This window comes from Trichoderma ghanense, assembly GCF_004382785.1.
Source record: "Trichoderma ghanense strain CCMA-1212 chromosome Unknown scaffold_1, whole genome shotgun sequence".
NCBI lineage: Eukaryota > Fungi > Ascomycota > Sordariomycetes > Hypocreales > Hypocreaceae > Trichoderma > Trichoderma ghanense.
Window position 1 is genome coordinate 412,665 of NW_027395664.1, and position 21,502 is coordinate 434,166.

The 21,502-nt window shown below is 51.0% G+C and overlaps 7 protein-coding genes across 7 annotated transcripts; 4 read left to right on the forward strand and 3 right to left on the reverse strand.

Moving 5' to 3' along the window:
- Positions 1-1,287: 1,287 nt before the first annotated feature.
- On the reverse strand, positions 1,288-3,405 carry CCMA1212_001487 (uncharacterized protein; the record flags this gene model as incomplete). Its single annotated transcript, XM_073698911.1, has 1 exon — positions 1,288-3,405. One exon carries the CDS (start codon positions 3,403-3,405, stop codon positions 1,288-1,290), a length of 2,118 nt encoding a protein of 705 aa, XP_073562472.1.
- A 711-nt stretch (positions 3,406-4,116) lies between these two features.
- CCMA1212_001488 (Protein CbxX, chromosomal) lies at positions 4,117-9,032 on the forward strand (the record flags this gene model as incomplete). The annotated part of the gene is made up of 4 exons (XM_073698912.1): positions 4,117-4,122; positions 4,829-6,857; positions 6,915-7,691; positions 7,840-9,032. 4 exons carry the CDS (start codon positions 4,117-4,119, stop codon positions 9,030-9,032), a joined length of 4,005 nt encoding a protein of 1,334 aa, XP_073562467.1.
- A 1,575-nt stretch (positions 9,033-10,607) lies between these two features.
- Positions 10,608-12,844, forward strand: CCMA1212_001489 (L-serine dehydratase; the record flags this gene model as incomplete). The annotated part of the gene is made up of 2 exons (XM_073698913.1): positions 10,608-12,174; positions 12,234-12,844. 2 exons carry the CDS (start codon positions 10,608-10,610, stop codon positions 12,842-12,844), a joined length of 2,178 nt encoding a protein of 725 aa, XP_073562466.1.
- A 1,060-nt stretch (positions 12,845-13,904) lies between these two features.
- CCMA1212_001490 (uncharacterized protein) lies at positions 13,905-14,434 on the reverse strand (the record flags this gene model as incomplete). The annotated part of the gene is made up of 3 exons (XM_073698914.1): positions 14,241-14,434; positions 14,109-14,173; positions 13,905-14,009 (listed from the first exon to the last, which is right to left on the reverse strand). Exons 1-3 carry the CDS (start codon positions 14,332-14,334, stop codon positions 13,905-13,907), a joined length of 264 nt encoding a protein of 87 aa, XP_073561981.1. The 5' UTR covers positions 14,335-14,434.
- A 271-nt stretch (positions 14,435-14,705) lies between these two features.
- Positions 14,706-15,115, forward strand: CCMA1212_001491 (uncharacterized protein; the record flags this gene model as incomplete). The annotated part of the gene is made up of 2 exons (XM_073698915.1): positions 14,706-14,713; positions 14,758-15,115. The coding sequence occupies 2 exons, from the start codon at positions 14,706-14,708 to the stop codon at positions 15,113-15,115; spliced, it is 366 nt and encodes a 121-aa protein (XP_073561982.1).
- Positions 15,116-15,786: 671 nt separating this feature from the next.
- On the forward strand, positions 15,787-16,427 carry CCMA1212_001492 (uncharacterized protein; the record flags this gene model as incomplete). Its single annotated transcript, XM_073698916.1, has 2 exons — positions 15,787-16,033; positions 16,102-16,427. 2 exons carry the CDS (start codon positions 15,787-15,789, stop codon positions 16,425-16,427), a joined length of 573 nt encoding a protein of 190 aa, XP_073561983.1.
- Positions 16,428-16,589: 162 nt separating this feature from the next.
- On the reverse strand, positions 16,590-20,327 carry CCMA1212_001493 (Calcium-transporting ATPase 2; the record flags this gene model as incomplete). The annotated part of the gene is made up of 1 exon (XM_073698917.1): positions 16,590-20,327. The coding sequence occupies one exon, from the start codon at positions 20,325-20,327 to the stop codon at positions 16,590-16,592; it is 3,738 nt and encodes a 1,245-aa protein (XP_073561984.1).
- Between the last annotated feature and the right edge of the window lie 1,175 nt (positions 20,328-21,502).

The window sequence follows — 21,502 nt, forward strand, 5'->3', positions numbered from 1 at the left end:
TTCGCCCTGATAGGAACTAGAACTCGATGAGAATGAGTAGTCACTTGCCGACTTCTGTGAAATCTCAAGATTTAATCACCTGTCGTCAATAAGTTAGCTCACACGCAGCGTATTCCCTTCTGGCATATGGCTGAAGGGTTGCGAGCTCCACAAACTATAACCTGGTCCCACCAAGCCTTTAGGAATCCCCCAACGGCTCGATCTAAACAATCCAATTGTACCAAAACTAAGACGTCTGCAGTCGTTGCCCTTTCATGGTTGTCCTATAGTGACCCTTGATTCATGCGGCTTTGCCTCACTCACGAGTGTGAACCTCTTCGCTCGAGAAGTCTATGCTCTAGGGCAACTCCCAAGCCACAACAATCCAAACCTCATCTGTAGCTTCAATGCTTAACCGTGGAATTCCCGAGAATCCATTGTTCACCACTGATCTCGTTCTTGCTGAGGAGAGGGAGGAAACTGATATTTACACTGAAGCTGAGTATTGGCATTGAGTGGTTTCAACAAACAATCCCAATGCCATCGGATCCATCACGAGCATGTGGTCACAAAGGAGAAGAGAGTCCCAGGTAATCATAACAGTGCTAGGGTAAGATATGCAAAAGTGGCGCCAGTGACCTTAACCTAATGCTCAGAATCTAGGTCCGAACTATTGCGCCTATTTGGATGTTGAACTCATTGAAGAGGTCTTTGGAACAAAGCCTTCCAGGATTGGATGACGTTCGGTTTCATATTATCAACCAGCTCGCAACTGAAACCACATCGCCATCATTCAAGATAGTCGGCCTCTCAACTCCTATCACAACCGAAATCATCTCAACCAGTAGAAGTGGATCACTTCGACGCATACAAAATGTGAATGACTGAGTCTGCCTGCACCATAGGGAAAAAAAGAGCATCCTATATAAATTGGAATGCTATTCCCATGTGTCACAAAGCACTTGCAGATAACGTAGATGTGATAAAAAGCACTCGAGAAGGATACTGCATCATCAGCAACTGGGTCGGAGTGATACTAATAAGTTACGAGAGAGATAGTTTTCATCTTGAGTTTCACCTACTTCCGCAGGTAAATGAGAAAGAATGCGAAAGTTCCTCGTCTTGCAAGTGCTGTGATCAAGAAAGCTGAACACGTCTTCAAGATTAGGAAGGAATGTAATGATAAAATTGGAAAGACTAGCTAGGCAAGGTCGGCAGGAAGAAGTGACATGATGGAGATGGGCAAGGCGGCCACAAATGATGCCATATCCCTGATCACAACAGTCCTCCTTTGATAGAAAGTGAATGCTAACACATCAAAACACTATGCGGAATGGTCGCGTCATAATGACTTGTGTCCGTGATCCAGGACTTATCAATCCAGTAATAAGTAAGAAAGACCAGTGCCAACGCGGCCAGGATGTCCTGCCCCGTGAAATTGCCATCGCGAAGGTGTGGTATATGATACTGTCCGGTTATTGGATTCTCATCAGACTCATCCTGTTTCTGCCCTAAATCGTCATGTACTGAGTCACCAAGAAGCTCCACGAAGTCGAGCTTGTTGTTCTTGCAGGGTACAGGCGTGGCAAGGAACTGGGCCATATCCGCCTTAGAGAGCGCCTTCAGAACAGCCCGAGAAACGTCGCGAGAATAGATCAGCGCCCACATAAGATCAAGTGTCTGGGTATCATCTCTGGATTGCAGAAATTGTGTGCGTAGCGATGAAGTGGCCTTGGCGATCAACTGCATATCGGGTACTGAGAAGTACGCCCGCGCAGTTTTCCGCGTCCTTTGCAGGTCGTTGCAAAGCTCCATTGCTTTCACCAAGATGTTGTGTCGATTTGTTTCTGGGGCCGGGGGAGTATTTGGGGCGGAGGCCCGCGTGCGCGACATGACGGTAGTAAGAGATTTCATGAGAACCTTGATATCTCCCTCTGAAACGTCAAGCATCTCCAATCCTCGCATACAGCTGCTCGGGAAGACTTCTTTGAGAGTGTTTGATTGTGTTTGAATATGCTCGAACATTTCCCGTACGTCGGAGGCGACAAAAAACGACGGCGAGAAGTAAAAGCCATCCGGTTGAAGATGCAAGATGGCCTCTTTCACCAATTTCAACAATTCCCCATCCATGTAGAGATTTCCAAGATTGAATGGATATTGGGAACGGTCTATATCCTCCAGCACGGCATACTTGCGGTCGTACTCAATGTACTTGTACTTTGCCTCGTCCAGTCCGCGGCTAGATGCCAACTCTCCTTCCACTATTGTGGACAGTAGACCTGGGCATGGCCGCAACACCTCTTTTCTGTCGAGTTTCTGCTTCTCTTGGTTCAACATTCTCTCCAAGAAGCTCTCAGTCGTGTCCCGCTCAAGGGAGCCAGTTTTCTTCTGTGCCATTGCTGACCTAGCTCGTTCGACTTCTTGGTTTAATGCCGTGGATCGTGACTCCTTTTTGCCAAACATTTGGCGCATGAGTTCTTGCTCTGACAAGTCTTTTGACATGATGCTCTGTAACAACTCATCATCGTCCATTTCGGCATCATCATCAATGTCTTGTGGTCGCTTATGTCTGTCAGCGCCCCCCAGATACAACACCCGTTTCCCAGGGAGTACATAGCCATTGATCGCGGTCCAAAGACGAGAGCACAAGGCGGATGATTCAGAGGGCAAAGTCAAATCCTGCGGGTCGTAGTAGTGGTGCAAAGAGGGTGATATTTGATCGCGTGGCTTCCTTCGAGGGCGAAACTGGGCTACACAGCCGTTTGCGCTCGCTCTAAACTGAAGCCAGCCGAGAGGGGAGGACCACTGCATCGGCAGCGGCATAGATGACTTGTGACTTGGCTTGTCCTCTGCTGACTGGAAGCCCAAGATCGAGCTGATACTGACGAGATCACTGCCAGCCCAGTGCATGGGTACGATGCCGTTGAGGAGCTCAGGTGCATCCTGCACTTCGTAGAGGTGATCATCGTGTGGTGTCAAGCCCAGTGCTTGCATGAAGTTGACCCAGCTGGCCTTGGCTTGAACATATGATCCGCCATCCTCGACACTTGCATTTCTGTTTCTGGGAAAGCCGATGGGAAAAGATATGCTTGGCTCCCACTCCTGTTTCGCAAGAGACTTGAGGCTGACTGTTGGCGCAGCAATTCGGCTTTGCAGACCAAAGAGCCCTGATTTGTCCACAGTTTTCTGCCACGGACCAAGGGATCGCCATGAAAGACCATGACGATACATGCGATTCTGGGAGAGAAACTGCGTGGCTCCAATGTAGACAGTAACCAAGGTGATGACACCAACGACGGCAGAAGCCAACCCGGAAACAGCAGAGATCCAATCGAAGGCGCTCCCGCTGTGTCCCGAGTTGAAAGGCTGGGCTCCGCCGGCTGTTGCAGCCCTCTTGTCCACCAGTGCAGTTGCGTTTATCAACATGTTGTTTGTTTTGGGGTAACTTTCGCGGTGAATTGATGACGAAGATGACCATTCTATTGTAGAAGAGGAAGAGGTGTAGCTTGTTCAATTAAAAGAAAGCTCCCGCACGAAGGGGACATGCAAGCAAAAAGCTATCAATTGATGTTGGCGGTGGCGAAATACTAGACAAGAGGATGCTGCTGGGATAATAGTTGAAGTAAAGGGGAGGGCAACCTTGGAGCCGGAGGAGGTGAGGCTCTCTGTGTTCGGTCACGCAATGGGGCCTAAACCGTGTCCCGAAACTCCTCTGGAGCTGCTGTTGCCTGTTGCCGCAGCATTATTGAATCACTGTATGTATGTGTTGTTTCTCATTCTGACCATTCATTTGCCTGCCGCGTGATGAAGGCTGGCGGCTGATGGTCCAGCTCGCCATGATATACAGGGTACCCCGGCAAATTTCGGAAAAAAAAAAAACACACACACAACGTGGAACCATACAAGGCCATCTTCGGTGCGAAAACAAAACACGAAGGCAGCGTGGCGGCAGGGAGGATCATTCTCGATGTTGAGAGGGCATCTGGACCGCGGGCGGTTGGACTTCAAAGAAGAGGCTCTGCCGCATACTGCGGGCCATGTCAGGCGAACAGGGACCATAGTGGCTGAGCGAGTGGATACACTGATGCATGAAAACACTTGACAGTGGCCGGGATACTTCGTCCACGACAACACCCAATGCATGTATGGATAGATGCCTACCTTAACCGAGTACGAGGTATGCTTTGGTAACCGGAGTCTGTACAGTACAGCAGCCTTGCGGCTGTCGGGCAGCAGAGCATGGGCATGCAACTTTCGAAATGTCTTGACCCTGCTTGGTACTCTCAAAAGAGGCAACCAATGGACCGATCACTGTCGAGGGAGAGACCCACAGCCACTCTGGGCCAGCTCCAATAGACCGCTTGAAAACCTAAGAGCTGAATATGCAGTTGTCCTTATGCATATGTCGAGCAGTGTTCAAGGCAGCTGAAACTTGGGCTTACATGCATAGATGGAGGCTGAGGGACACTGGTGGTGGTGGGTGAATACATCTGTCTGCAGTTTGGTATACCGGCCGTTGGGAGATCGGCCCAAGAATGGGCAATATGTAGGAAGGAAGGAGGTTGAAACAAGAGAAGCTATTGAGCTTTGTTGCCCAGTCACTTATGTATATTTAGGCGCGGTCGAGGACGCGGTTTGTACTGCCTCGAGCAACCAACTTTCTCGTTGTAGCCCATGAATCATCTGGATAAGGCAAGCCGTTCAATTTCCTGATTCACGTCGTGCCAACTTCAATCATTACGCTGAGAAGTTACCCTCAATTGGCAGCTGAGAGGTGCAGTTCCATCCCTCGTCAAGATTGTTCCTCGAATTGCATAATGTAAGCCGTTTACTGTCGATATCGACTCAGCTAACAGCGGTCAAGCTCGCCCAAGAAGCGATGAGCCCCACGTTGGAGAGGAGGCCAGACGGGCTCGACGGGCTGTCGGACTCATCGGCCAATGCTAATGGGATTGCCCAGAATGGTGATGAACCATTCGGGCCTTGCCTCACTGTCCCGGCTCCTTCGCCCGAGCGCTCTCTGCGTGATACGCCAGCTAGTTCTGTACGGAAGAGCTCGATAAGCGACGTGTCGGCGGTGACGAACAGTACCGAACAAACAGAGGATGATCCGCCTGAAGATCAAAGCAAAGTTCACGGCGAGGATCACAATGAGGATCACGACGAGGGAGTCAAAGAGAGAGATAGCGACGACTACGACCAGGGTGGCATGAACGACAGTGGCATCAACAACGACAGTGGCATCAACAACGACAGTGGCATCAACAACGACAGTGGCATCAACAACGACAGTGGCATCAACAACGACAGTGGCATCAACAACGACAGTGGCATCAACAACGACAGTGGCATCAACAACGACAGTGGCATCAACAACGACAGTGGCATCAACAACGACAGTGGCATCAACAACGACAGTGGCATCAACAACGACAGTGGCATCAACAACGACAGTGGCATCAACAACGACAGTGGCATCAACAACGACAGTGGCATCAACAACGACAGTGGCATCAACAACGACAGTGGCATCAACAACGACAGTGGCATCAACAACGACAGTGGCATCAACAACGACAGTGGCATCAACAACGACAGTGGCATCAACAACGACAGCAACAACAAAGGTGACGGCGAGGACAGTGATGTGCAATTGATCACCAACCCATTCGGCAAGACGATTTCCAGTGCCATGGAGCAGTGGAAATATCGAAAGACACCTGAAGGTGGCGGTGAAGACTCTTCGACGTTGGATGAATTGATGAAGTATCAAGGACTCGAAGAAGTCAAGCAACAGTTCCTTGATATCAAGTCAAAAGTCGAGGTCTGTAAGAAGCAAGATCCGAAGGGTAAGCTGAAGCGCCTGCGCTCAGAGAGATTTAACATCATTTTCCAGGGAAATCCGGGCACTGGTGAGAGCATTCGCCCTAGCTTCTGCATCCCTTTCGGACTGGTAGCTGATTATGGCTTTAAACAAACAGGCAAAACGACCGTGGCTCGATTATACAGCAAGTTCCTGAAAGAGCTAGGCATTCTGGACTTCGACGATATCTGGGAAACGACTGGCATGAAACTAGCTGCTATGGGAGCTTCGGGAATATCAGAGGATTTGCCGAATGAAGGCGTCATCTTCGTTGATGAAGCATATCAGCTCACAGCGGCGTACATTGACGGTGTTGGCCGACAAGCACTCGATCTTATTTTGACTGAAATGGAGAATAAGATTGGCGAGCTGGCCTTTATATTTGTCGGATATCACGAGGAGATGGAGTCTTTCTTCGAACACAACCCTGGCTTATCAAGCCGTATCCCTTACACACTCAACTTTGCCGACTTCAGTGACGCTGACCTCTGGAAGATACTGGTCGACAACATTCGCAAAAAGTACGGCAACAAGATGCGCGCTGAAGGCGGCCTGGACGGGTTGTACATTCGCATTGCAATCCGTCGCCTTGCCCAGGGAAGGGGAAGCCGCGGTTTTGGCAACGCAAGGGCTGTGGAGAACCTTCTTGCTCGCATATCCCAGAGACAGGCGCGGCGGCTGATGAAGGAGAAGCGAGAGATGCCCAATCGTGACCCCGACTACTTTTATTTCACAAAGGAGGACATCATCGGACCAAACCCTTCCGATGTGGCACAAAATTGTTCAGCTTGGGGCAAATTGCAGAAGCTTGTTGGGCTTGAGCACGTCAAGGATTGCGTCCAGAGATTGGTCGGTATGCTTGGGCTAAACTACGAACGAGAGATGCAGGAGAAAAGACCCCTGAGGTTTTCTCTCAACCAGGTTTTTGTTGGAGAGCCTGGCACTGGCAAGACGACCGTGGCCAAGCTGTATGGACGTATATTGGCTGACCTGGGATACCTCAGTCGCGGCGACGGTAAGTGCTCTCAGCCTATCTGTGAAATGATTTGCTGTTGCTGACACACTCGAACAGTCGTATTGAAGAATCCGGCAGACTTTATCGGTGAATGCTTGGGGAAGTCTGAGGCCAAGACTAGGAAGATTCTCGAGGCTACGGTAGGCAAAGTGCTTGTGATTGACGAGGCCTATATGCTTGATGCAGGCGATCCAAGCAAGGAGCAGGACAAGTTCAAGACGGGAGTCATTGATACAATCGTTTCAATGGTACAAGGCGTCCCGGGCGAGGACCGTTGCATAGTCCTCATCGGCTATGAGGACAAGATTCGCAATATGTTCCACAACGTCAATCCCGGCCTCTCGCGTCGCTTTCCTATCGAACGGCCGTTCCGCTTCAAGAATTTTACTCTTCCACAAATGCGACAAATTCTGGAGAGCAAGATACATAGCGACGACCTTGCAGCAACAGACGAAGCACTTCACACTGCGGAGAGCCTGTTTGAAAGAGCTCTCATGCGACCAAAGTTCAGCAACGCCGGCGAGGTGGACAAGCTTCTGGCTACGGCCAAGCTTAACTATGAGATGCGCCTGTCGGAGCTCTCCATTAAGCAAGAGGTGCCGTCCCATCTACATGACGACGAAGTCTTCAAGTTGCACGCAGTGGACTTTGACCCGGATGTTCGGAGCAGGATGAATGAGCAGCTCGACTGCTGCGAAATCCTCAAAGGGATGGTTCAGGAAAGCATCATCGAGAAGCTGGTCGGTTACCAGCAGAGCTGCATTGGAGCACGAAAGGGGAATTTTAATCCGAGAGATCATGTTCCCACCAAATTTATCTTCAAAGGCCCTTCAGGTATGTAGCGATTCTCCTCCCTATCCCTGACTTCCTCGCCGTATCTGTATATGATACACAGCACACAAAAGCACATTCAAACCCATACCATCTCATTCCAACCAGCTGTTGATATAATTTCTCACATCACGCAATGATACAGGTACAGGGAAGACAACGACGGCTCAGCACATGGGAATGATCTTCTACAACATGGGGTTTTTATCCGACAGTGAGGTCATTGAATGCTCAGCAACAGACCTCATCGGCCAATACGTGGGGCAGACAGCGCCGAAAACGAAGAGAAAGCTTGAGGAGGGCATGGGTCGCGTCCTCTTCATTGACGAAGCCTACAGGCTCACGTCCAGCTCGTTCGCGCAGGAAGCGGTGGATGAAATCATCCAGTTCCTCACGAAGCCTGCTAATGCTGGGAAGATGATCATCATACTCGCCGGCTACACGTACGACATCCAAAACCTCATGTTGAGTTACCCGGCTCTTTCCGGCCTCTTCCCCGAAGAGCTCATCTTTGAGACCATGAAGCCCAGCGACTGCATCAGTCTGCTCGCACGAGAACTGAGAGTTTCTTATAAGATGAAGATCACCGGAGACTTCTTGAGCAAAAAAGATTCCCAAGAATACAAGAAGATTCAGCGTCTGTTCCGAGGTTTGAGCACCATGCCTGGGTGGGCAAATGCTCGTGATGTCAAGACCTTGGCCAATCAGTTGGTAAACCAGTTCCTCCGCAATACTTCACGCGACACCTCAAACAGAGAGCTGCCATTCGAGGATCTCTTGAAGAGCATGCAGCAGATGCTGATACAACGGCGCGACCGCCTCAAGAACCTGGATGCCAATGGCAACTTGAGCGTTCCGCAGCAACCGGGAATTTCTGGACACGGCATTACTCCTGGCTTGGAAAACCCGCAGCTCGCACCGCCTCCCCCTCGAGCCGATGCCGACGTTCAAACACCGAGCGCCGCGTACACAAAAGCCGCCGCCAGAGATGATGCGAGTGTCGGTGTACATCATCAGACCTTTTACACAGCGGATCAAGGTCGTGGGGATGTGGTCCCCATACAGGGCGGGACGCCCGGTGGTTCTGGAGAGATGTCCTCCGCACAACCCGCCTTGCCTGGCGGACGGGGCGGTAACTGCGAGGGCGGAGATGGCCTTATATGCGATGACGAAACCGCGGCAATTCAAAAGAGAATGAAAAGCCGGGAGGCGATTGACGCGGCGATTGGGAAGGCTGGAGTCTGTGTGCAAGGATACCAGTGGAACAGGGTAGCAGGAGGTTATAAATGCGCTGGGGGATCTCACTTCATGACGGATATGGATGTGATGAGCAAGATGCTGTAGGATGATCAACGGAGAAAGTGGATCACAGAAGAAAAGAAATCGAATGGAGACAATATTTGAAGAGAATAGCAGAATAGGAGACTCGAATCCGGACATCATCAATGTAACAGAGATCCCGTATCTCTCAGTACCTAGGAGAGGAGAGGGCGCCCTGAGTTTGGATGGCGTGCAGAAGTCTGGGATGATACCAAACGAGCCCCATCTCTTACATTTCACGATGAGTTATAGGGTTAGGAGCTCATGCTTCTTAGATAAGGTGGAAAGTATTAACTTAAATGAGCATCAAGGGGATACAGGCTGAGAGAGCCAATCTAAGTCCAGTGGCTGGGCGTTGTTAATCCCGCCACCTGCAGGCGGCAAACTGTGCCCTTCACAGGAGCTGGCACGGAGGATTGCCGGTGCTGAGGGATAAGGCCACTCCCAGTTGCGAGCCTGCACGGCATGGTCCAGCCCCAGGTTTGTTTCTTTCAAGATCTGATGTCGGTTGCGGTGATTCTGTTTACAATTGGGGGCAGCGAGATCACGGTATATTACGCTACCGATGGCGCTCATGTCGGACAACAAAATGTGGTGTTGCTTGTACGTTTGTATCATATCCAGATTGCCTAGGTACCTTGAGAATAAAAGAATAATAGGTAATGTAAGGCGATTAAGCAGTTTAGGGGGGCGCTTCTATAAGAATCCGAAAGACTTGTCGATCGCAGATCTGTCTTCAGCCCTATTGACATATCTGTACGTAATTACCCAAGCATGATTGGACGCGGGTATGTAATGGCAATAGAACGCCTGGCAACTCTGCTTGCACTAGGATAAACAATTAGACGATGCCTTGCATTGTGTCCATTGGGTTCATACACGATTTTTCTCGAAAAGAGGCTGATGTGAATCCGATAAAAGTGTGTCCGATTATCATTGATAGGAGAACGCTTGAGTCTCGGACAGCGTAAAGCTTGGTACAAAAGGGGCGCAGGAGAGAAACGCCGCCGGATAAGCCCCTCGACAAGCCTCGATCCATCTGAAGATAAGACAGCACCTGCTTCCCGCCTCCCTGTTCTGCTTCTCCCTTTCGTTGTCTTAAGTCATTCTTCTCCTTTGCTCTCTGGACAGATTATCCCACTCTTTGATGGTCTTGTTCCCAGCGGCTCTTTTCTTTCTTCCATTGCCTTCGTTGCTTATCAGCTGCACGGGCGTAATCACGTGAAACTCGCAGACCCTTCTTTCGAGCCAACATTCATCTTGTCATCAGGCACCTACTCCTGCCCATTGTTGTCCTACTCGGCACGGCTTGGTGCTCCCAGCATCAATTTGACACAAGTATTATTATTATTATTGCGCCGTCAGGTAAGTGCGAAACCCGTCAAGCAAACCAAGCACTCTGGACGAAGAAAGCTGCGAATCCTTTCAATCGCTCTTCTCTAGATGATACGGCCACTATCGGCAATCCCCGGCACAAGAGCGGGCGATCACCGATGAAGTCTCAGATGCAGCCTGCCGTCAAGGCGACCTGGCACAGCCTTCTCCCATCGTCGTGCTTCACAGTCATTCGCCGAAGCTGCAGCTAATAAGAGACTCAGGATGCAACACCGTGCCGCGATTCAGCAGCTGAGGGCGGCCCGGAACGCTGCCGGGCGAGTGTCGAGGCTGAGCGCATCCCGGTGGCATCTCGGCACCGCTGCAAGCCGCCCTCATCACAAGAGCCAGCTGCTGAACTGCGCGCCTCGTCTGGCGACAAGTCGGAGCTTTGGTAGCACGGCTTTCAAGGCCAGTAGCTTTGAAGATGATGATTCGCGGACAGGCACATACAACGAATCCGACCACGAGCATGCCGTGATCTCAACCTTTGATCTCTTCTCCATCGGCATTGGACCCTCATCATCTCACACCGTTGGGCCCATGCGCGCGGGCAACATCTTTGTCTCGGACCTTCATGAGGCTGGCCTGCTTGAAAAGGTCGACAGGATACGCATAGCACTCTATGGCAGTCTGGCCCTGACTGGCGAGGGTCATATGACGCCATCTGCCCTCCTGCTTGGTCTCGAGAGCGCAGACGTTGAGACGGTCGAAACGGCCTATGTGCCCAAGCGCTTTGAGCAGATCAAGAAGGAAAAGAAGCTCTTCTTGGGTCAGCAGCTCCCAGGTGGCAAAGGCAAGGAGATTACGTTCGACTATGAGCGGGACTTCAAGTGGGAGTGGTCCAAGAAGCTCGCTCTGCATAGCAACGGGATGACTCTCATGGTGTTTGACAAAGAGGGCTATATGCTGGCGACCAATGACCTGTTTAGCGTTGGCGGCGGGTTTGTTGTCAACGGTGCCTTGTCCATCAACCGGCCGGATCAGTCCACGACATCGTCGGATCAAGGCGGTGGTCAGGGAACGTCTGACCTCGGGTTGCAAAAGACAGAAGGCAGCAGCGGACACCCGCTTGATCTTGCGGAAAACATGTACTACAAAGAGATCCGGCGGACGGATGCCGCAGGAGATCGGCGGACTGGAACCGAGATCAAACTGCTGGAGGACAATGAGGAGGAGTCAGCCCTCCTCACTTCCGGCACTGACGGTGGCCGCACACCCCCTCCGGTCACTTCTTCTAGCGAAGACACGCAACCTTCCGACGGCGTCCACGGAAATCAGCCTCGGTATCCCTTCAGAGACGCAAAGAGCCTGTTATCGCTGTGTGATAAGCACAATCTGACGATTGCACAACTGGTGTATGAAAACGAAAAGAGCCACGGTTACTCGGATGAAGAAATCCGCGACAAGCTGTTTCGCATCTGGGAGGTCATGGACAACAGCATCTTGGAAGGTGTTCAAGCTTCGCCAGACTCACTACTGCCGGGCAGTCTGAAGCTGCATAGGCGAGCACCGGCATTGTATAGGCGACTCACGAGAGGACTGTATCCCTCACATACCACCCAGGCCAGCATCGGGACAGAGGCAGCTCAAGCTCAGCTGCTCTCTGAAAACAAGACAGTGCCGCCGACTTCAGAAGCCTCAGGCTCCCCAGGCTTAACCATAAACTCAGTACCGCCTTCGTCAGGTCGAAAAGGTCTCGCTGTCAGGAGGAATCTGCCGCTCCGCACACATGGCTCCTTTTCTCATCCCGTTCTACCATCGCCGCGAAGACGCACTACGTTCCCAGCCAGTAGGACCACCTCAGCACACCACTTTTACTTAGGAGAGGAACTGACCCAGATTTTGCAGTGGATTATCTTACTGTGTATGCCATGGCAGTCAACGAGACCAACGCAGCAGGTGGACGCATCGTCACCGCCCCGACGAATGGCGCAGCAGGCATCATACCCGCCGTGCTCAAGTACACGATTGAGTTCGTCAGCGATGATCCGGAGCGTGACATTCTGTCCTTCCTCCTCACAGCTGCGGCTATCGGTATGCTGTACAAACGCGGCGCCACCATCTCAGCAGCAGAGGGCGGGTGCATGGCTGAAGTGGGCGTGGCCTGTTCCATGGCAGCCGGAGCATTCGCAGCCTGCATGGGCGCGAGTCCACAGACGATCGAGCAAGCAGCCGAGATTGGCATCGAGCACAACCTGGGCTTGACCTGCGATCCCATTGGAGGGCTGGTCCAGGCGCCGTGCATCGAGCGCAATGCTCTTGGTGCTATCAAGGCCATTTCCAGCGCCAACCTGGCTCTCAGCAGCGAGACTGGCACGCAAAAGGTGAGCCTCGACGATGCCATTCAGGCTATGCGTCTGACGGCCAAGGGCATGAGAAACGAGTTCAAGGAGACGAGCTTGAGCGGCCTGGCTACGAGCGTGCCGGTGGAGATTCCCGTCAGCGTCCCGGACTGCTGAGGTGCTTTGCGAACTCATAGCAGCATACAGTCCTTTTCTATATTCACTTACAGCGAGTGTTTCAAAACCATAAGAGGCGGTGGTTTGGGTCATCCTCTACATAGAGAAGGAAAAAAAAGGGAATCTGTTTAATGAAGTCTATGTCACTGTGTATCCTCAGGACACCTTTACCTTTGGTTGCAACGCAAGATATAACACCAGGAAAGGGCAGATATTCAGGGAGCAAAAAGAAACAAAAACATACAACAGCCGGTGTTCGCTGGTGGTCACCCACCCAACTACTAATCTGCCGGTTAGTGGCTTATCTATGGGGGAGCAGACGGGACCCCGAGTTCTCCACTACCTATGGTCGTATGTGATTGGTGAGGGCGGTATGACTCATCATATGCGGCATCCTTCCTGGTTGCCTTGCGACAGTTTGGCAAAGCAATCAGCGGTTTGGCCAGCCTGGCAGTTAAACGACAGCTCGCTCACGAGAACTCGCTGAAGACTCCGATTACGGAATCAAACGGCATTGTGATTGGCATACAGTTGCTTGAAGGCACATTAGTACAAGTTACTGGCTTAGGAGGGGCTCGAGAAGAAGGTTATAGATAAGCTTCATACAGCCGATGCCAACTGTTTGTTAACGACGAAGAGGATGCTGTAAACAAGAAGAGCAGTAAAAGAGTGACAAGTTTAATAACTTGTCACCTTACGAGCTTTTGCCATCTGCTTAGTGAATCCGTTAAAGAGGACTGCTGTGTTTTGCCATTTCCTCTCAAGGTACCTCTACGTCTAACCAGTCTTTTGGGTTTTCAAAGAAGAAGCCCCCCAGTTGCTCAATCAACCTGCAGCGTTCTTCCATGTCGTGGGCATTGTAAATGATACCGGCGCCTCTGGTAATTGCATTATCTGCTGTAATGTTAAGGACCTAAACTCCACCTCCGGCAGGCCAGCCAACTTTAATAAAGCGCGGATGAAGAGCCCACGGTTCGTTAGGCTCGGTAATTTTCTTCAAGGCCCATTGTTCTTCACTCTCCCACCAGACGGCACCTAGTTGCCGCACTATGCAATAATGTTATAGATTAGTTATTGTGTTATTGTATTGATTGTCTCCCAGCTTAAAGTAGCTTTTATAGAAATGCACTGAAACCACCATGGTGTCGCCCTTGGCTGGTGTAAACTGCAATCTGGGGGAAAAGAAAAGAAAGAGAAAAAGAAAGAAAAGAAGAGTTAGAAATAAAGCATAAAGATGCAGGATTACGTAATAACGGATGCTTACTTCTGTTGCAGTGTGCCTCTTCTTCGGCAGCGGCGTCGGGACCAGATGGAGATGGTTAGGGCGAACTATGAAATCGGTCCAACTTCAGAAAGTCCAGTTCAAGGCCGAAGCAATTATCTAATATATAGACACCACCCTTAGATGGCCATCCTTGAATAAGACCGCCTGGCCCAGCACCGAATCTGACTCTGAACCTCTCCTCTTCCGTGTTGTCACATTGGAGCATGCACTTAAGTCAATGCCAGATCCTCCTATTCCTCAATAGTCGACATTAATGTTTTTGACTGATGAAAAAGAAAGCCGAGCGTGACAAGAGCTGCTACAAAAGCAACCATGTATGGAATGAGCCTCGTCATGGTGTTTGTTTGTCAGAGTTTGTAAAATTGGGGACATGAAAGCAGAGGGGAGGACGGTGATGTGACTCGGCCGGCGATGGCGCAGACTGAGGGATATTTTTATATTGACTGAGCCTAAACAGAGTTCACTTCATGATGCCTCATCCAGAGTCTTTTCAAAGCAATGCTACTGTACATGGTTTGTATATATTGGAAGCCCGGCAGACCGGCACGGTTGTGGGCAAATTGAAGCAACAAAGACATGGATCTGTATGCATGTTGGTTCAGTGGAACAGAACGCGTATTGGTTCTAGTGGGAAAAAATCATTGCGCATCGTGTTGGACCAACATGCATCTGGTTCGCTCAACTTTACCAGCCCGGTCGAGTGGGCGATTGACCTGGTCCAGCTTGTTAAAAGCCCCGAGGATGTCGAAAACAGCCAAAACGTGACGGCCCTGGAAGAGAGCTTCACGGCGGCGGCACTCGTGCTGAGCAACTACGACATGTCCAACTTTGAGGATTATAATCTGACCATCCTGGCCACGGCGCTCAAGGGCTGGGATCGCTGCGAGAAGAAGTACGGATTTGACCCGGACCAGATCAAATCAGAGTGGCAACAGTCGTGGAACATTAACAACATCTACAGAGAAGCCAATGCGGGCATCAACTAGAATCAAGCAAGCGCTATCAAATATCTCGGTCCGCCAGCCATGAATAAAAACTCCCAGGCGGACATCACCAAGCTGTGGCAACCATCCAGCCCGGCTGGCTGGTTCCCCCCCTTTTTTGTCGTGGGACATTGCCGTCCGCTGCGATGATTACGGAGGCCTTTGTCCGTGCGCCAACGGACCGCAAACAATAACATATACAAACAATAACTTCTAGGATTAGAGGCCTGGGACGCCAAACATGGAAGACGTTCTAGAGACTTCAGGAACGAGTTTGACGGGACGCCGACATCCACGAGCGAGCAAAAAGATCTTGTTTAGCTGCATCTGATTGGATATGTTATAGTTTATTGAATGAGCTTCAATGTAGTATATATTATGCATATATCATATTGTTTGATGTCATTGTATTCAACACTTACTACCCACCAAGGTAACAGACAACTTCACATACCACTTAGCCCAAAGGCGGCGATGAACGTTTAGGCTTCCATTCTGGGGACTCAACACTCTACACCGCATTGAACTTTTAAGCTTGCGTGGGCCGAAGGATTTGACAGCAGGGATGAAGAAGATATATAAAGCTTGAATTCTTCCTATATCCTGAATCATTCCCCCCTCTTTTCTCTCATACCCATCCAGCGACAGCAACGCCTTTCACTCCACCGTTCATCATGGCAGCCCCCCTGATATGGATCAACGCCTTTCCCGGGACTGGAAAGCTCACCATAGCCAAGGCAATCAAGTCGCTAGATAAATCAGTTATCATCATCGATAACCACCAACTGATTGATCCCGTGGCATTAAGGGTCTCTCGAGATGATCCTCGCTATCAAGCAGAGCGCAAACGGGAGCGAGAACAAGCATTTGAGAAATATGTTTACGATCCTGCAACGGCTTCAAAAACTGTTGTTTTCACAGGTAAAAAATCGCTTAACTGGAGAACCCATACCTTGCTTTCTTTCATAGATTGACTGATCGACGAGCAGACTTCCAATCTGACAATGCACTGGGCCGTAGCGTCGCAAACGAATACCTAATGGCGGCCAAGAAAGCCAAGAGACCCTTCATGCCGGTTTACCTGGGATGCGACGTCGACGTCAACGTCAAGAGAGCCACAAGTCAAGACCGAGTGTCGGGTACTACAACAAAGTTGACGGACACTGCTCTTCTCCGGGACATGCGCTCAAGGTGCAAGCTCTTTGAGTTTGACGATCAGGATTTCTCAACTTGGATTGACACCACGGATAAAGAGCCTGAGGGTGTAGCCAAGATGATCCTGGGGCGGTCTCGAGTGATATCTGAAGGAAAATAACACGAGTTCCACTTCTACTATTTATTTATTGGTGTTTGCTATGGCGATGCTCTACCTACTCAGTAAATGAACAGTCACGATTGAAAAAGATAAAGTACAACATATAGATGACTTGGACCGTGAAGAACAAATCATACAGAATACCATGCAAAAGCATTCGTATTAGATAGTAGAAGAGCGTGTCTCCAATGGCGACAGACCGCCAATGCTAGCAGCAACGATGCCAGGCATCCCAATGGCCGAAAACATGGGTGAAGCCGGCCAATCTTTCGAAGATGACGACGAGCCTCTTCTGACTTTAACCTGGTGGTGATGCGGCGAGCTGGATTCATGGGATTTTGCCAACGTTTCGCTCAAGGCTCGAATGCGGCCACCTCTGATCATCCGAAGAAATGCAAGATCATCCTTGATGTGGGAGAAGACGGCGTTGTATCTCTCAAGGGAGGATGTGTCGCTGCCGTCTGCTGCTTTCTTGCCTGGCAGACGCAACCATCGTGGCCAATTGTTTCGCAATTTGTCGCTGCAGCTTCGCAGCACTGCGTCAGGTATCAAGCGGATCAGAACACCAATAGGAATCGATCCAATGCCCAGGCCAATCGATATGCCCCATTGCTCGCCCGTAAGTCTGACGACGACAAATGCGTCGCCTCCGACATAGATGATGATGAGCTGTCCACCGACCATGATGGACATCATCAGCATGAACAGCCAGTTGCGGTGCAGGCCTTCAAAGATGTTGAGCTTGTTGTCGATGCGGCGGCTGTTGATGAGCTTGAAAATCTGCATGAAGACGAAGACATTGAAAATGAGAGTCCGCAGCTGATCCTCTGGGTAGTCAAAGAAGCTGGGTCCGCCGAACCACAAAACGAAGCATACGGTCAATTGATAGATGGACTGGCCAAGTATCATCTTCCACATGCTGAGACTTATCAGTGAAGCTGTTCGAGGCTCTGGCTTGCGTTGAAGGGCGCTTAGGGTGGGCGGATCGGTGGCAAGGGCGAGTGCTGCGAAAGTGTCCATGATGAGGTTCACCCAGAGGAGTTGCACGGCGTTGAGGACGGCGGTTTCCTCATCATCTGAGACGGCTGTGACAAACGTTATGATGACAGCGGTGATGTTGACTGTAAGCTGAAAGAGGAGAAACTTCTTGACGGAGTCGTTTACGGCTCGCCCCCAGCCGAGGGCCTTTACGATGGACGCAAAATTGTCGTCCATGAGTATGATGTCGGATGCTTCTTTGGCAACCTCCGTGCCAGTTATACCCATGGAAAAGCCAACATCTGCAATCTTCAGGGCTGGCGCATCGTTTGTTCCGTCTCCCGTCACTGCGACCACTTCGCCCAGGTTCTTGAGGACTTCGACGAGGATGCGTTTATCCTCGGGACTTGACCTGGCCAGAATGCAAATGTCTCTTGCGACGGCGGCTTTCTGTTCTGGGGAGAGCTGGCGGAACTTTTTCCCTTCCATGACGAGACCTTGTTCTTCTCCTGGGGAAGAGGGCTCCAGGATACCACATGCGAGGCCCACGGCTTTGGCGGTTTCGAGGTTATCGCCGGTAACCATTTTGACGGATACGGATGCCATTCTGCAGTCTTGGACGGCGGCGGCGACTCCCATTCGGACTGGGTCTTGGATCCCTACGACGCCGATCCAGGTCATGCCTTGATGTATGTCAGGGAGCGTGACGTCGTCGGAGCTCAAGGTGCTTGTATCGTCTGTCTGGGGTTTGGGAGGTGGCCACTGCGAGAGGTCGCGATAAGAGAGTGCCAAAGTTCTCAATGCCTGGGTTCCAAAGCGAGAAACGACATCGCTGATTGACTTTCTCTGAGAGTCATCCAAGGGCTCTGGAGTTGCGCAATTCGTCAGTCCGACCAGCGAGGAGGTGCATTGTGCCAGGACAACCTCAGGCGCGCCTTTCACAAACAGGCGATACGTCTCCTTGCTCCTTTCTCCGCTGCAAACAGGCTCAGACATCCGGATGACTGCTCCCATGCACTTTCTCTGCGAGTTGAAAGGGAACATTTCCACCAGTGGGCTGTTGGCGCGTTCTACAGAGACTGGCCCGAGTCCGAAATGCCGGCGGACCCATTCGAGGAGGGCTGTCTCTGTTTTCGTCCCGACGAATACCGATGTACCGCTCTGCTCTCGCTCAAAAGCAGTGGTATTGACGGCAATGGCCGTCTTCAGTAGTTGCTGGATGCCGTTGTCAAGCTTGGAGGATAGCTGCGGATGCGGAATCTGCGACTGCATGTCCAGACTCCCATCGCCAAAGAGCAGTACTTCGCCTCCCAATGCGCCCGAAGTCACAGTCATCGAGTTTTCCGTCAAAGTGCCTGTTTTATCCGAGCAGATGATTGTGGCGTTGCCCATTGTTTCGCATGATTGCAGATGCCGGACGAGGTTGTTCTCTCGGGTCATGCGCTTCGTGGCGAATGCGAGCGATAGGGTAACTGCCAGCGGCAGACCTTCTGGGACGGCGACGACGATGATGGTGATTGCCATGACGAGGATGTGGAGGAAGTCTTGGCCCTTTTCTTCGGCGGAGCCGGTGTTGTTGGGGAGACGGACGAGGAACTCGATGAAGAGGACGGTGAATAGCAGGCATCCTGCTGCGCTGCCGAGTTTGGCAATGTATCCTAGAGACCAGAACATGATTAGCATCGTGATGTCTGAAGGGAGGAACAAGTTACTTGAATGTCGGGAGGGGGGGTGCTCACCAGCTAGGACATTGAGCTTGGATTGCAAGGGAGTGAGTCCAGAGTCTTCCCGCAGCGACATCATCGTCCGGCCATAACTCGAGTTTTGCCCAACGGAAGTGACGAGAAAAGAACCGACTCCATCCAACACCCGAGCCCCGGAGATGATGAATGGATCCAGTTTGTCCAAGTTTGGTGCTTCCTCGCGGCGAAGAACCTCCAAGACTTCATCCGCCGGTACCTTTCGCACCAGATCAGACTCTCCCGTAGCAGACGACTCATCGCAGTTCAGACCGTGGCCTTCGATGTAGATTCCATCAACAGGAACCACATCGCCTGGTTCCAGGAGCATGACATCGCCCACTACCACTTCGTAGATGGAAATAGCAACGGGGTTACCTGATCGGATCACCTTGACGGAGCGATCCTCCTTCTTCATGTTGAGCTTCTGGAATTGGCGTTCCTTTTGCCAATCGTTTAGCGCACCGACGATGACAACAACGGCGATTGCGACAATAATGGCGACGCCTTCGACCCATTCGACTTTGGCACCTTCATGTTTTGTTTGTCCGAATGTTTGGTAGAGGCCGAGGGCTAGAGAGACGATCGCTGCGACGCTGAGAAGAATGAGAATGTGGTCATGTAAAGCAATCCATGCGAGCTGGAAGAAGGATTTCGATTTTCTTTCCGGTAGCCTGTTTTCGCCAAATATGCGCTTTCTTTCCGCGAAGCTGTCACTTGCTTTACCGGTAGGTTGAGAGGGAGGGAGATTCCGGGGTGGCTTGATTGGGGAGCCCGCAGATGTTGCCTCTTCGAATGTTATCGGTTCGAGAACATGATGCTCTTCAACACCTAGACCCGCGCGACGATCGCTGTGCAGTCCCTTTTCCAGACCGGCGAGGCCTCCTAGGGCGACGAAGGCGGCGAGACTTTTGGGATTGATGAGTTTGCCCAACTGGCCGGGCGAGAAAGCAAATGGGTTATTTTCGGTATCGAATAGAGGCTCTTCTCCTGGATCCGGTTGTAGAGCAGAGGTGCCCTGCTGCTGGATATCCTCCCACGGACTGAATCCGCCATGGGGAGCTTCATCGTTATACTCGGTGTTGCCGGACGTGGGCTCCGAAGAGTATGTTGAAGTAGCATTCGGAGAAGGAGGGATGCTATCATGATGCTGCTCCATAATCCGGGCCTCTGTCTTAGCCATACTGGAATGGCTGATGGAGGTATCAATGATCTTGTCTCGGAGATCAGTATGGCAAATGCATGCGAGGTCATTCACGCAATAATGTTGACTTGCTATCCAAAGTGTGATAACAGACAGAACTTCCCATGGTACAAAGATGGGCTTTGGGCGGACGCTTTATGAATTGCTTTATCGTGCCTAGACCTTGACTTACGAGGAATCACCACCGACCATGGCCGGCAACGAACAGACAGATTGTCATCATCTCCCTCTCATCGCCAATTGTAGTATCTTATGGAGCAAATTCCGGATCAGAAGACTTCAAGCTTTCTGCTACTGGCTTGGCAAGCGGCTTGAAGCTGGTTCGCGACGAGGCTGTGAAGCAGATGGCGGAGGCACAGCAAAGCCACAAGTTTTGCAGAACGGCCAATGTTGCCACTTGAAGCATACCAGAAGCCAGCTCAGCAAATATACTCGACAGCTAACTGCAAGATAGCGTCTTGGCAAAACAACGGCTCAGTATCTTTGTTACGACTTGTCCAACGGCAATCTGGATGTTGTCTTGGTTGAGTGTATGCATAATGTGGCAAACCCCGATAACCTCAAGGGAAGCTTATGGAGAATTGCTACATAAGACTCGAAACTAACAAAGAAAAGTTCAGGCGCTTTAAGCGCTTTCAGGAAGAGAATACACCGTGATCTTCGGCTTTTTGAATAGACGTGTCATGTGAGTGTCGTCGCCTCAGGGTATCGAGTGTAGCGCGAAGGCGTACGGCTTCTCGGCAATGTGATTGAGAAGCTCATCCTCATCAACTTCGCCCGCCCGTTCGTCATTCTCCGGCCAATCGCAGAGAGGACAAGTGGAAATATCCAGAGATTCTTTGTCTCTTGCAAAAATCGACTCGTAGAGCAGTGCGATCGGGATGAGCAAAAGCCTGGTGTTCGGCCTCGATATGTTGCACAAATTCTTCTTTGTGGCGAAATTGCGCTCTACCCTCACGGGAACAGCAGACCCAGTAATCGCGTCCTTCATGCTGTTCCAATAAATGCCGGCGCCAATGTTCTTTCGTGCTGTAGAGTATCGGCCTGGGACATCCGTCTAGGATGCATGTGTATGGATTGATGTCATTGCTGATGTGCTCTCTGTTCTCGTTCGCATCCCAGATCCACGAGGAGCGTCTGACACCAAAAGGTGT